This window comes from Ambystoma mexicanum, chromosome 6p, assembly GCF_040938575.1.
Source record: "Ambystoma mexicanum isolate Mex_15411 chromosome 6p, UKY_AmexF1_1, whole genome shotgun sequence".
In the NCBI taxonomy this organism is placed as follows: Eukaryota; Metazoa; Chordata; class Amphibia; order Caudata; family Ambystomatidae; genus Ambystoma; species Ambystoma mexicanum.
This window is the reverse complement of record NC_090935.1, coordinates 494,718,560-494,732,827: the sequence shown is the minus strand read 5'-3', so window position 1 is coordinate 494,732,827 and position 14,268 is coordinate 494,718,560. Positions and strand designations below refer to the sequence as shown.

At 45.7% G+C, this 14,268-nt stretch overlaps 1 protein-coding gene across 2 annotated transcripts in view; it reads right to left on the bottom strand.

Moving 5' to 3' along the window:
* Positions 1-14,268, bottom strand: part of MAP3K1 (mitogen-activated protein kinase kinase kinase 1) — a 752,184-nt gene that overhangs the window by 368,185 nt on the left and 369,731 nt on the right. For both annotated transcript variants that reach the window (XM_069627298.1, XM_069627297.1), the window contains exon 10: positions 6,327-6,617. In XM_069627298.1, coding sequence (XP_069483399.1) covers positions 6,327-6,617 — 291 coding nt within the window. The remainder of the gene's footprint in view (positions 1-6,326; positions 6,618-14,268) is intronic.

Below are 14,268 nucleotides of genomic sequence, written 5' to 3'. Positions count from 1 at the left end.
TTCTTTGCTAGGATTTTTAATTGGAGTGCTAAGACTTTGTCCAGCAGAGCATTTTGTACACTGAAGCACCAGATGAGATCTTTAGTGCAATTGGCTGGCCGCACCAATAATTACTTTTCATTTAATGACATTTTTTACCAACAGACCTGCAGCACCGCTATGGGTGCGGCATTTGCACCCAGCCTAGCCATAATTTTCATGGCAGAATAGGAGAAGACCTTCATACTAAGTGATGCCAACCCATTTTACAACATTTGTCTATGGTATCGCTATATAGATGTCATTTTCATATGGCATGGAAATAAACAAGAACTGGACAACTTCCTAAACTGGACCAACAACCAAACTCAAGAAATTCAATTCACAATGAACCATAATAATGAAAAAATGAACTTCCTAGATCTAAACATATTGGTCTCGGTTGGCAAATTGACATGCTCCATCTATAAAATGGACACACACCACAACACCACATTGCACTACAGGAGCAACCACCCTAAAAGCCTCTGGGAAAACCTGCCCTACGGGCAATTCTTAAGAATCAGGCGTAACTGCACGGATACCAAGGATTTTAAAACTCATGCAACAGAAATACAACGCAAACTTGAAGACAGAGGATATCCTAAAAAATTACTTAGACACCCCAAGAAAAGGGCCCTCTATACCCCGGGAGAAGCACTACTGGTTCCCAAAACTCGTAACCGTGATATGGAAGATTCCATGGCATGTGTATCCACCTTTAATGCCAATACATCACAACTAAGAGGGATCATTAAAAAACTCTGGCCCATTGTCCAGCTAAGCTTGCCAGAAGAACCCCTACCCAAAATGGCCCTGAAAAGATCCAAAAATCTCAAAGATCTCTTGACCCATGCCAGAAACAAACGCAAGGGCTCGAGATCTACTTTGTGGAATATGCGGGAAATCCATGGCCACCATCCCTGTGGAAGTTGTGCAGTGTGCAGTCAAACTAGAAAACTACGTTCCTTTCCCATAGATGACAAGGAATGGAAAATTCGCCATTTTTCTAACTGTAAGACACCTAATGTCATTTATCTTATTGAATGCCCTTGTCATCTGAGATATATAGGCCAAACATCTAGGCCAGTCAACTAAAGGATAGGGGAACACAAGTCAAGAATCGGATGCAAAACACACAATGCACCCCTGGTTTCACACTTACTTGAGTTCCAACACAACTGTGACTCTTAAATGGTGGGTAGTCGACAAGGTTACAAACTGTTCGAATACCTCCAATGCCTTGAATTTCAAAGAAGCGTGGTGGATATTCAAATTACAGACCACTACGAAGGGCTTGAATGAACTTACCCCGTTTGAATATCTTTAAGGACCAGGCACTTTTTCAACCTCCTCCCACCCTCCTAACAGTGGCACTTCCAAGGTTTCCCTCGCCACCCAGGAAACTTCCAGCTCCCTTTGAAAATTGGAAGGCACCACTCTACTCCTGCAGCAACTCCTTTGCTTCGCCACACGTAAGACGCCCCTCCTAGCCGGGACCGCTCACGCGTCCCCGTTACCCTGGCTACCCGAACCTTGTCGCACCAGCCCATGCACGAGACCAAGACACTATTACGGAACGCACGCGCAGTGCACCCATCAAACACAGCTCACTCAGCAGTGAACGCGAGCACAATCACGGACTGTTATCAGCCAGCGCGGCCATCACGGAGTTACTAGGTGAGTCCCCTAGATCAGGCATTACTTACCACACACCGCTCTCTCTCCCCCCTTCCACTTCATGGCACTCACAACCACTGTGGATTTTTGTCTCCCGCCTCCCAGACTTCGAGCCCCCGCACCTTCAGACAGGAACTTATCTCCTGTCACTGTGACTGAATCCTCGCCACAGAAGCGTTGCAGCATTCCACCCAGCTTCGCCACAGAAACAAGGTACCCTTAGTTCTAACTTTTTACTTCAGAACTCATGTCGGACATTTTTGCTACACATGACTAAAACTACTGTTGGTGTCCTGTCTTCACAGCTCACCTAACAGTACATCCCACACCTTGGTGAAACCAGGACAACATCTACCACAACCCCGCTGGTTCTACTAAACCAGTTGTCAACCGCATCACCTATGTGCAAGGTTAGTGCTTGGGACCGAAGGACCACCCATCAGTTTAGCCTCTCACAGGCTTTTTAAGACACTCTGTGATGATCCACTTTCTGGAACATTCAACAAAACACCTCTATATTGTTTTTACTCATAGGGAGACCTGCTTTACCTGGCCCTAGAAGAAGGCTGCCACCTCCTTACAGCCAAAACGTCTTTCGTCATCGTGTCTGGATCCCGAAACCTCTCTGAACGATGACCTGAATCATTATTACCACCTTAATGTTGACGTCGCCTTTTAGCAGACCCTATTTTTAGGTTTCTTGAAGCTATAAGCTGTGTAAATACTGATTGTTACTGTGATAACACACTGTCCAACTGGCAAATATGAGGCAATACTTTGACACACTGGTCACAGGCAACACAACACAGTACTAGTACAATAGTGTGCAGTCAACACACTGTACCAAAGTTGTTGAATCGCGTGTATATTTTCAAAAAAAGTTACTTTAGAACTCTGGACTGTACGGACAATAACAGTCCAAATATAGTGACCACCTGTCACCACTGAACATGTAATGTCTTTTAAATATGCACTAAAAATTTGCAATACATGCTGTTCTGTTTACACCACTCACTGAGCTGGTGATGAGGTTTATTTTCAATGTGTAATTTTTAGTTTTCTTCACCGAATTACCAATGTGCATACATGTGGCCTAATTAATAAAGGCCACCACAAATGTTTTTCCAGTACTTGGATTTGAACTTTCCTCCAATGATGCATACTGTTGTAGATGTATTAACACTAATTTGGAGGTGTCAAAATTGTGACTACAACAATCAAGTGTAGTTTAAATGTTTGAGGACAGGACTACCCCTCTGTACAAGATATTGGCTGGAGGGGGAACTGGAGATTCTAGTTCTTGCAGTATGGCAAAGAGTTCTCAAGTACCAGAGTTATCTTTTGAAATTCTGTCATTGCACGTGGCCAGTTTGTAGGTTTTTGATAAGGTAGCAAGTGATCTTTATTGGATGAGGACGGGTCGTTTTTCCTGGCAGTTTGTGCGACTCGCATAGTTGAGCGGAGAGAGTTTGAGGCTAGGGGAGAATCATGTGTTGAGGTGGGCCATTGGCTTTGGTTTGCGTTTACTCATAGGTGCGACCTCATCAATGGCAAGCAAGAGAGATTCATTGTATACATCCACAATAATGAAGGGGTTGTTTATCGTGGCTTGGTGGGCTGTCAGACTTCAGTAGAGGAAGGATGCGGTTTGGTGTAATATTCTGGCCATTTATTGTAAGGGTAGCCAGTGAAGGCAATTGCAGAGTAGAGAACTGTTTGTTGGTAGGTATAATGAAAGATATAACTTTGTGGTGTGGGCACAGCACATTAGAAATGATTGAAATGTTGCTGTTGAAATCTGCCAACCGGTCTAGGATGCAACCATCATGGGTAGGGCTTGTTATGCGTTGGGTGAAGCTGAGGGCTTTGATAGAGTTTGTTATGGCAAGAGCATTAGGGGTTCCATGTAATAATGTCCCCTCAAAAATATCGCAATGGTTATCTTTTCTCTCAACTTAAATTTCCTATGCACGGTCTTCAAATGCCTCTATGTCTTGCTCCTGTCTATTACTGTCCTGTTATCTTTCCTACATCCCTTCTCGTTCTCTCTGCTCCTCCTCTCAATTTCTCTTGGTGGCAATCTTATTCTCGTACTTTCTCTCAGCTTCCCTTCACTGGAACACCCTTCCTTACTCTTCACTCTACTTCGGTCTATTCTTTATTTCATAGGTCATTGAAGTCTCAGCTTTTGTAACATGCTGGATTCATATATTTTTTGCTTATTCATTTTATTGTACCGTTCCCTGTTCTCGGTACAGCTCCTTGTCTTTAGGCGCTATATAAAACAAATAAATACATATACTCCAAGGGTTGCAGCTCCTTCGCAGGACAGTCGAGATAGGGCTCTCCCAGGACAGCAGCAGAAGTTGGTCACCAAGCCTTCTTCTGACGGTCTCTGGTTTCCTCGCAGGTCCTGCAGCTGGACAGGAGTCTTGGCTCCTTCAGTTTCTTCCAGGATCTCTCAAGAGTGGGTGCAGGAGTCATATTATCCAAAAAGCGAGGTAAGAGCTGCAGCCCCAAATAGGCAATGACAGATCTTCCCCACACACACCCCAGCAGTGGCCCAATCAGGACCACTGGTGGCAAAACTCATTCCTTCCACCCAGACACACTGGCACCGGTATGTGGATTGGGACCAGACAATCCCAGCCCACTTCCTGGCAGCAAACACCCATAGCCCTCCAGTAGCCCGGGAAAGCAGAGGATAGGAAGAAGGCTAAAAGGCAAGATGGCCAAAGGACAAGTGAAAAATATCTTGTGGCATGACCTGTTTGGCCGCTGGCTACAGTTAGTAGCCAAACACGGTAAATGCAGTAAGGCTAAAACAGAAAGTCCCAAAAAATTGTAAAAAGTCACTGCTGCCACCAACCTGTCCATTTAGCACACCTAGAGTAACTACAAATCCTCTGAGTGCAAGTCTAGGGTAAAACAAAAAAGTGTACCCCATTGTACTGCATTGTAAGATGATTTTTACAATGATAAATGTTACCACAAGTAATGTAGCAACAAGGTAACAAGACTAAGGAAAACAATGTTTCCCAGTACTAACAGCCTGAAGGACATGTCCGTTCTTAAGGCTTCACTGCACTGCAAAAACAACAGGTCAGATACAAAAATAAAAGTAAAATGTTTGGAGGTCCATAGAAATGGAAGGAAAGGTGCAGCAAAGAGGAATCTTCCCTAACAGTTTCAATATTTTATCCATGAGCCGCTGAAGTGTCAGGAACTCTGTGTAATCCAAGGGGTAAGACTTTGAACTGAAAGAGTCCTTGTGGTGTTGAAAAGGCAGTCTTTTCCTTGTCTGCCGGAATTAAAGGAACCAACCAATAGCCCCTCGTTAAATTTAGAGTAGAAATGTACATGGCCGTCCCTAGTTTCTCAATTAAATAATCAATGAGGGGCATTTGATTATTGTCAAAGAAGGAAATTTAGTTCAGCTTCCTAAAATCTATATATAATTGGGGCAACCAATTTTTGCAGATGTGGGGCAGGCTTTTGCAGCGAGTTGTCTTTTGCAAAAAGTGCCAAAAGGAACAATTTGAGTTCTGGTGAAATCTAGGCCACGGAAATTCTTTAGAGTGGAGGGGGGGGGGGGAAGAGGGAGAACCCACATGAAGATCCAGCTAAAGAACGGACTAGCCAGCAGCACTGGAGAATCAGGCAAGTAATACCCAGCATCTAAGAAGAATTTCTGCAGCAGGTGGCAGTATGGTTTCCAGTATCCGTGCTTATACACACCAGTGTAGGAGGGATCCAGAGACCCTCGAAAAGAATGTTTTTTTTAGAATTCAGCACCTCTCGGAATAAGGGTCTGAGCAAGAGGAACAGAAAGATGCAGCTGTGGTCAGCGGTAGTCAGCGATGTAGAGTTCTCCCGTCGGGTTCAGGGTGCGGCTTAAGGAAGGGTTAGGCTTGAGAAGGAATCGGGGGGAGGTGGAGTGGGGTAGACAAGGTGTCGAGTGGCCTGCCACTGGAGGAAAGTTAGCTGGTGTGGTTAAAAAACAGAGGGCAACACAACCCCATGAAACGTCTCAAATCAGTGGGGGAGGGGAAAAGATGGAATTAGCCTGATGTCCTTGAATGATGATTCTTAAGTCCAGATGCATGGCGAGGCTTCAGTCTGTGAAAGGGCTACCATTTCTGATTCTGACTATGAGTGCACAGTCAGGAGCTTCCGGGACAGTGGGCCTATGAGTAGTAGAGGTGATGTAATTGTCACCAATGGATCAGGTGTTGGGAGGGAGGCACCACAGTTGGTTCCATCTGGTCTGCAGCCAGTCTGATTTGGAGAAGCATCAAAGGTGCTGGTACAGATCTTTGCCTTTTCTTTTAAAGGAAAAGAGAAGGGATAGTAATGTGATCCTCTCAGGTGGAGGCAAAGACTACCTCAATTTGTAAATAAAGGATTGGGTCCAAAAGGAACCCCAGACAGGTGAAATGTTTTTCATGAGGTGGATGCATATTATACAATGAAAAAGTAAACACCAACCCAGCCACACAACTAACAGGGAGGGTGTAGCCCTCTCTGAGACACTATGGGTGTAACCTTTGTGGTATTCAGACTCAGGAGAGTTGAGGACTTTCCACCCAACATCAAGGTAAAATAATCATATATAAACAATGACTTACTAAAGCAGCGACATAGACTTTGTAGACTGGGTCAGCGCAGACCATTGACAGCACACTGCAGCAGGACTCCACAACATCTTCACCTGAGATACTGGGTTGGGATGACCCACTAGCAGCAAGTAGAGCTGCAGCACTTGTGATGCTCCCATTACAGCTTCCAGAATTTCCAGTGCTTTCACCATTTGCAAGCAGCAGGGCACCACTCACGTCATGGGACAGACGCCGAAGTGCCATCTCGCGTATGTTCCAGTTTCGAGAAAACAAACAGCCAACCAGCTCCATACCAAAACCCTGTGAAAAGCAAACAATGAAAAGCAAAACATTTATAGAACGATACAACCAAACAGGAGAATAAAAAAGTGAGAATAACCTACAAGCAAAAGTGTTGAGACAGATTTCAAAATTTTAAGGATTCCCTTGTACTATTTTGTGAGACAGCCTAACTTGTTTTTTTTCTCTGCTGGTTTACCTGGAACTTTAATTTGACTTTTCTAATTAGATGGACTTCAAGGTAGTTCATATGGATCACAGGATGGGATATATTTTAAGCATTCCCATTTTGGTCACAGGGCCACTGTCACCCTAGAGGTGTGCTGTGATGTAGGCTGGTTGAAGCTAGGTTTTAGTTTCGGCTACTCCATGCCTGAAGTTGTTTTAGCACATTGGCAGCCCAATTTCTTTTTATGCGAGCCTTTGAGGCTACTGTGAGAGGTTCATTAGCTTGACCTTGTCCGGAGGGCATGGCGTCCCTCGCAGCCTAGGGTGGAACGTCTACCAGGGTGGATGTTAGGGGAGTTTTCCTAAAGTCCCACTTGGAGGTAAGACTTTAGTAAGCTATCCCAGTGGTTTGTAGATCCCCCAAACTCTTAGCATCAGTCTGTACTACTCAAGGACTTTGGTAGAGTGTCAGAGCAGTCAGGCTTATTTTGAAAGGAAGATGGGAGCTGTAGGCAAGTACACTGAACCCAGTTAGCAAAGCACACCAAAGAAACACACTTAAATCTATATACAAATATACATTTATTACATTTACACCATGTATCACTTTGATATGTTTACACTAGAACACTTTGGAATACTTTCGGATACTTTTCAAAGGACACTTCTTAGTTTGCGATTGTTTGCGGTTATATTTGTTGCAATGTTAGAAAGTGAAAAGCCAATGCCATCATATTATCCGTAACTACGCGCACTTGCGGTTCTTAGCAGAAATACGGTAAGACATTTACACTGCATACACATAAGAGTGATTTTAGGGAAGGAAAATGGTTATTTAGTGCAACACTACCAAGGTTCAAGGGATGCTTTCTTCGCTCAGCAAGTCTTTCCAGGGCAAAAACAACCCCAGCTAAAGGCAGTTCGGAGAGGGCTCAAAGTCTTGGCAAGCAGTAGAATACAAAGAGTTCCTGTGGATTTCTTCAAGTCTCTAGTCTTTAAAGATGATGCAGCAAGTTAACAACCAACGATGGAGACCCCGTTAAGGACTCAATAAAAAGGGACACAAGCAGCAGCTTTGATCAGGGTACTCCCCTCTTACCTCAGGACACCTCTTGGTGCATTCCAACACTCGAGAGCCTGCACGGAACAAGGTACGCAATAGTTTTTTTTTTCCCCCACAGTACCTTAGGTTTGAAGAAAAGGACTGTGGTTTGAGTCTCTTTGATGTGAATGCTGGACCTGGCCTCTGGATTCATTGATCTGATGACGGAAAGCAGGACAATGGACAGGATCTCTCAGCAGGAGTCTCGAGGGAGGACCTTTGGCATGGCTTTCATCAACTTCTTGGGTTAATCCGGTTTTGGTGCCTTTTCTGCAGCACCAAAGGATGCGATACACCTGGTCAATCTTCTTCGCTTCCTGCAGTCACACACTCCGATGAGGGGGTCTGGGTGAGTTGGGTCGGATGCCTTGAGTGTCCTTGAGGGCCCAGCAAAGAGTTGGACGGATTCTCCTGGTATTGGGATTCCGCAGCTCAGGAAAATCACAGGAACTCGGGCGATGGCTCAAAACAAAGTTTGCCTTGCGACTGGTTGTTCACACCAGTGAAAGGGAAGGAGTCGCCCTCTTCGGAGTGCCTGTCGCACAAACAACGGGGTCAGGACAGCAGTGGTTGCCTCACAGTGTTGCAAAGGGTCTGCAAGCTACTTTGGTCATCTTCTTCGGTTACTTCAGCTTCCAGTGGTCAACTTGCTTCACACTCCAGAAGCCTCACACCTTTTATACAGTTCCAACATTCGCACCTCTGCAAATCTCCTCAGCAGTTTACAGAAAGGGGTGTTTTGGCTGTCCAAACAGGACAGCCAGACCCCCAGTGGGAGCTGGTCCCATTCAGGCACTCTGGCAAAGGACAGAGGGTTGGGGGGGGGGGCTCCTCCCCACTTCCTGCCTGCCCAGACACTAAGGAGCCTAAGATGGGATACACAAGTGTTCCTGCCAAAGGCAAAACACACACACAGTCCTCCCGCCCCAGAATGGTAGAAGGGCCAACAAAGAACAACCACGCTAGTTATGCAAAGGAGGCCCGAAGTTGGTACTAGGGTGCCCCTATTGTGCACTATTGAAGCTATGGACATAGCCTGCGGTACATAAATTACACAATAGTTGGTAGAACACGTCCACTGCCACATGCCATAATGAGGAGATTGTTTATGTGACTAAAAATCACAGGCGCAGAGATAAGGGGGATATTAGGAGGTGTGTGCCAATCTCTCAGACTAACATTTTCGGAGAGATAAAAAGAATCTCAAAGGAGGACCCTAAGGGCCCCCAGCAACACTGGCCATACGGAGCTATGTGCTGAAATCGCAAAATATATATTCCTTTAAGAGTTGAGGAAAATAGGCTCCATAGCACAGGTAAAATGCAAAGAATAGTGGTCCAAAGGACAGAGCCCATAGGAATGAATGAGTGAAAAAAATGCTCCACTCATTCAGGATTAAAGAAAAAAGGTCCAACAAAAAGTGCTGGGGGTCTCGCTAGGAGAGGGGATGAAGCATAAAAATGATAGATCTCTCTAACAGTGGAATCCTACCCCAGAAGGAGAAGGTGGGAGTGTCACATTCCTTGCACCCAACTATGTGCCCATGAGATTCAAAATAGTACTACTCTTAATCCTCCGATACCGCTAATACAAAAAGCTTTTCAGTTACTCTATTTGTTCTACTTAACTACAGAGGATACCAGTAGCCCCTGCCATGGACCAAAGAGAAAGCCACGCAAGAGCCTCCATAGGGGTACCAAGTACTAGCACACCCAACAGGCAGTACAGCACCAGAGCTGGTCCATTGGAGCGCTGGGGGCGGTGCCCCACAAGATTGGTCACTTCCTGCTAGGTCTGTCAGTGACCAATGCCCCAGAACTCAGCCTCTCGCATTTGAAGACCTTGTGGTGGAATGGTAGATGTGAAATTGGGAGGGCTTGGCTGAGCCATCCCCATCATACATGCGCAGTTTGGACTGCCAGCTTGGTGGAGGAGCAGAGGCTCCCACCAAGCTGGGCTCAAGAGGTTGCCAGGGGCATTGAAATGTGAACTCCGCCGCAGTGATGAGGTGGGGATAGTGTGGGGGCGGGCAAAGGGAATGGACATTCACTTCTGAATTTCGAGTTGCAACCCCGCCTATGGCCTCCCTCTCCTCTGTTACAGTGCGAAGATGGGCCTGGAAATCCACAAAAAGTTAAACCATTCTCACACCCAGGTGTGTGCAGAGCATAATTTGGATGTCAATCCAGCCCTCTTAGGAAGATAGAGGACAGGGCAGAGCCGTGAAGTAGGAAGCTGTGGAAAGACAAGAGTAGTTTTGTTTATTTATATAGTAATAGGTCAGGGGAAACAGAGTAACAAAGGGAAGGAGAGATGGAGCAAAAACATGGGGTGGCAGGTAGTGCCAAGCACCAACAGTAGGCTAGCGAGGCAGAGAGGTGATGCTGGTAGATTGTGGGACTGTATTTATGAGTCACCCGATGTAACTAGTTGGCATCTGTAGTAGCTCTTAACAGAGTCTGTGATCATGAAGATGAAGCTGGGTAGTGTGTATCTACAAGGTTCTTGTGTGGGGAAAATGTTTTGCACATGTGCAGTAAATTATTTGGAACCACTTTGAAATACAGCGGTTTACCACTAATGTGTTCTAACAGTTTTGATTTTACGCACAAATTAGTTAGTGGTCAGACACTTTGTACTCTCTTGCGAAGAAGGAAACTAATTTTTACTCTTGAAATTGGATTTACATTTGAATTCTAAAAATTGGGAATAAAATATCCTCACTCCAAAAATCCTATCTGGAGCACTGGACAGAACACTTTCAAGTAACTTTGTAACCATTTTTATTCTTTTCAAGGCAGAACTCGCTTTGTATCCAGTCCTTCCCTTATTCTATAGCATGATTCACTCCGAGGCAGTAGAGGGACCTTTGTGGTCTATGTGCGAGCTGTAGGTAGGGTGCAAGTAAGTATTTTACTTTAGAGTTAATTGAAGGTCCAGGGACTTCAGAAATGACACCCTAGGAGGATTCCGCAGTGGGCCTAGGAGAAGTGGAGAAGTGGCCGCCCAATCACAGAAAACACCCCAAAGCTAGATAGAAATCACAAAGGCTTAAGTGAGCTAAAATACCCCAGCCAACACAATACCTCAGCATAGAAGAAGAGTTGCTGCAGGAAGACTTCATGATCTGCAGCCAAAAACCCAGTCGATGGATTCCTTGGTCAAGAAGACAGGACTTTGGAAGGACTTTTGCAGCAGGGATCACAGGAGAAGGCTCCAGGCAAGAGTTTCCTCATGGCTGAATGGGGCTCTGTGGTTTTGGCGCACTTTCAGGAGCCAGGAAGAACACTGAATATTGCTAGTCGGATTCTCGTTGTTTGCAAGGTCCAGCACTGTGATGAGGGGACTTTTTGGACTTGATTCACATCTCTGTAGGTCCAGCAGGATGCCAACAAAGTTTCAGCAAGATTTGGAAGACTGCACCACACAATGGCTCGCGGTCCCAGGGTATTGCGGCCCAACAAGGTTGCAGAACGACGTGGAAGGCTCAAAATGCAGGGCTTCTTGGGACTAGTGGATGGAAGGAATCGCTACAGCAGGCTCTGGTAACACAGCAGGCTCTCTGGTTGCTGGAAATCGTCTCACCTACGGTTTCTTCATCTTCCTCTTCGGATTTGGTTCCAGTGGTCGACTACCTCTTCAGCTTCCAGGTTCAGACTTTTATGCAGGAACCCAGCAAATCAAGCAGCCATGCAGCCTTCAAACTTGTGGGGTTGGCAGTCCTTTTAGGACAGCCAGCCTCCCAGTTTGAACTGGATTCTTGCAGTCAGGCAGGACGACAAAGGGATACAGAGTGTTGGACTAGTCCCGTGCTTCCTGCCTTTACAGACACTCTGGAGCTTGGGCAAGGAATCCACAGGATTCCCACCAAACAAAATAGACAAAGGATTTTCCCCACCCTGGAGGTCAGGGGAAGGAACAAGAAAGGACAAGGAATGCTAAAATGGCGAAAAAAGAAGACTGGGGCCATTTTGGTAAAAAGCGCACCCATGGGTGCCTATACCGGGGCTGTGGAAACAGACTGCGGTAAAGGTGCACAGAATTAAAAGGTTCACTGCCACCAGCCATTAAAGGTAAGTTTGTTCTTGTAACATAAATGTTACATTTAGAATGAGGAAGGGGATACCCAGTAACCCCCCCCCATCACTCCACAAAAGGTGGGGGGTGTTTGTCTCACCCAATAAAATATAAAAAAGGGATCCAAAGATCCTGTCTACCCTTGGGAACTGTAGTTCTCACAAGGTTAGCCAGAGAAAGTTAAAAGGGGAGACCCAATGAGGTGGCGACAAGGAGGACTGGAGAGGGTGCAAGACTTCTATGAGGAGGGAAACCCTCTGGATTTCGAGGCCTGCAAGATGAAATTTAACATTCCGGAAAACGAGAGGTTCAGATACACCCAGCTTCGCCACTGGCTCTCGAGCAGGGACATGAAGCACCTCGGAAGCAGAGACCTCACAGCCCTGGAACTCACCCTCACAGCACCCCCCCCCCAAAGGGCAGAATATCAACCCTCTACAAGATCCTCGACAGTACGGAACCGACCCGGAAGGAGCCGTACATGCTCAAATGGAAGAAAGACATTGGGAGGCCCATTGAACCGGAGGCGTGGGACCACATCTGGACGAGAGCACATAGAAGCTCGAAATGTGTATCCAACAAGGAGGGGGCATTCAAGGTATGTTACAGGTCGTACCGGACCCCAGAAATGCACAATAAATGCAATCCGTCAATCACATCGACATGCTGGAGAAGATGCCCAGACAAAGGCACACTATACCATCTGTTCTGGACATGCCCCAAGGCCACCCAATTTTGGAATTCTGTGTTAGATCAAAACAACAAGATCACAGGCCTGACAATCCCATGGGACCCGGGTATTGTCCTACTAGGATCAAGCGGCGAGGGCCAATTCCCGCTATCAGGGCACAGAGCTGAACTGTGCGCCCACCTGCTGACGGCTGCAAAGATTTCTGTGGCTAGGCTTTGGAAAAACCCAGAGGGCCCAGCAGTACAAATGTGGTGGACGAAATGCTGGGACATAATTGCAGCGGAAAAAATAACTGCCCTCCGGTTTGGGAATAGAGACAAATTCTTCCAGACCCGGGCCCCTTTTCTGGACTATACTCAGAAATTCCCAGGCCTGGCCCGACAACCACCCGCTCTACGATGGATGGATAAAGCCGACTGAAAAAGAAGGGTGGAGGGGCACAACAGAGGTGTTGACCGGGGAAGTTTCTCCTCTGCTCGAGAGCCCAGAGACAAAACAATTAAAGTCCAGGCCTCTGTGGAACCCTACTTCCACCCCCTCCACGAGCCCGAAGCATGAACAATCCCCCTGCTCACCTTCACCCAACTGAGAGCTACTATCTTCGCACCTCCCCCCTCCTGGCCTTCCCCACGAACATTTCTCTTACCTGTTGTTTATGTTCTTTCTGTTTATTACACACATTTATAAGCACTCTCAACTCATATGCCACAAGTTATATGAGTGTGTATAAAATCAATAAAAATATATTTGGAAACAAAAAAAAAAAGGGAGCCCTAAGGGCAACCCAGCAACAATAGGCAGCATTTGCCAAAAGTTGTCAAAGAGGATAAAGTTAAAAAGGCACTATGGAGAGTCTTAAAAATTACACCAATGAAAAGAGTAAAAGACGGAGTGTGGAAAAAGCGAGGTATAGGGAGAAATAATCTACCAGTCCAGCAACATGTTTGGGGCTTGACAAAGGTCAGGAGGCATCATTTATATGAAAATCTTACCCAACAGTGAGAAATTTGCAACAAATCCATGCCTAGGCATTTGTGGGTCCTGTTCAGGTTCTGTTATTGTGTTCAGCTACTTAAGGATTCTTCCTTCTCCCTAAACATATTTATACCATGGGTTGGCACCAGGTATTAGTCAGGTATAGGCTGGGCGTCGAAAGGCCCCGACCTATGGCTTTACATTTTTTATGTGGATTTTGTAAAGTACTGTTAGAACAGTTTTACTGATGTCCAACTAAGGACTTACCAAACCATTGAACTGAGACAGTACAAGACCCCAATCTTAGAAGAAGGCTGTACCACCAGAGTATATGGTAGCATAGACAGAGCAGCCAGGCTCATCTTAGTAGGGAGAGAGGGCTGTAGGAAAGTACAAAGAACTTGTATTATACCAAGGGTTCAACAAGCACTGACAACCAGAAGTATTATACAAAATAAAGGTTTATTATAAATACAAGTTAGGACAAGATACATCTTGGGGGGTAAGTACTTGGTCATAGAATCATAAACACATCATAAAAACAGAACACAATGCTTGAAGGTACTCAGACCAAAGCATAAACCTTGTTCAGGATACTAACAGTTATTCTAAGCAAGTCAGACTTTTCAAACACATTCCGTATGGGACACACCTATTCA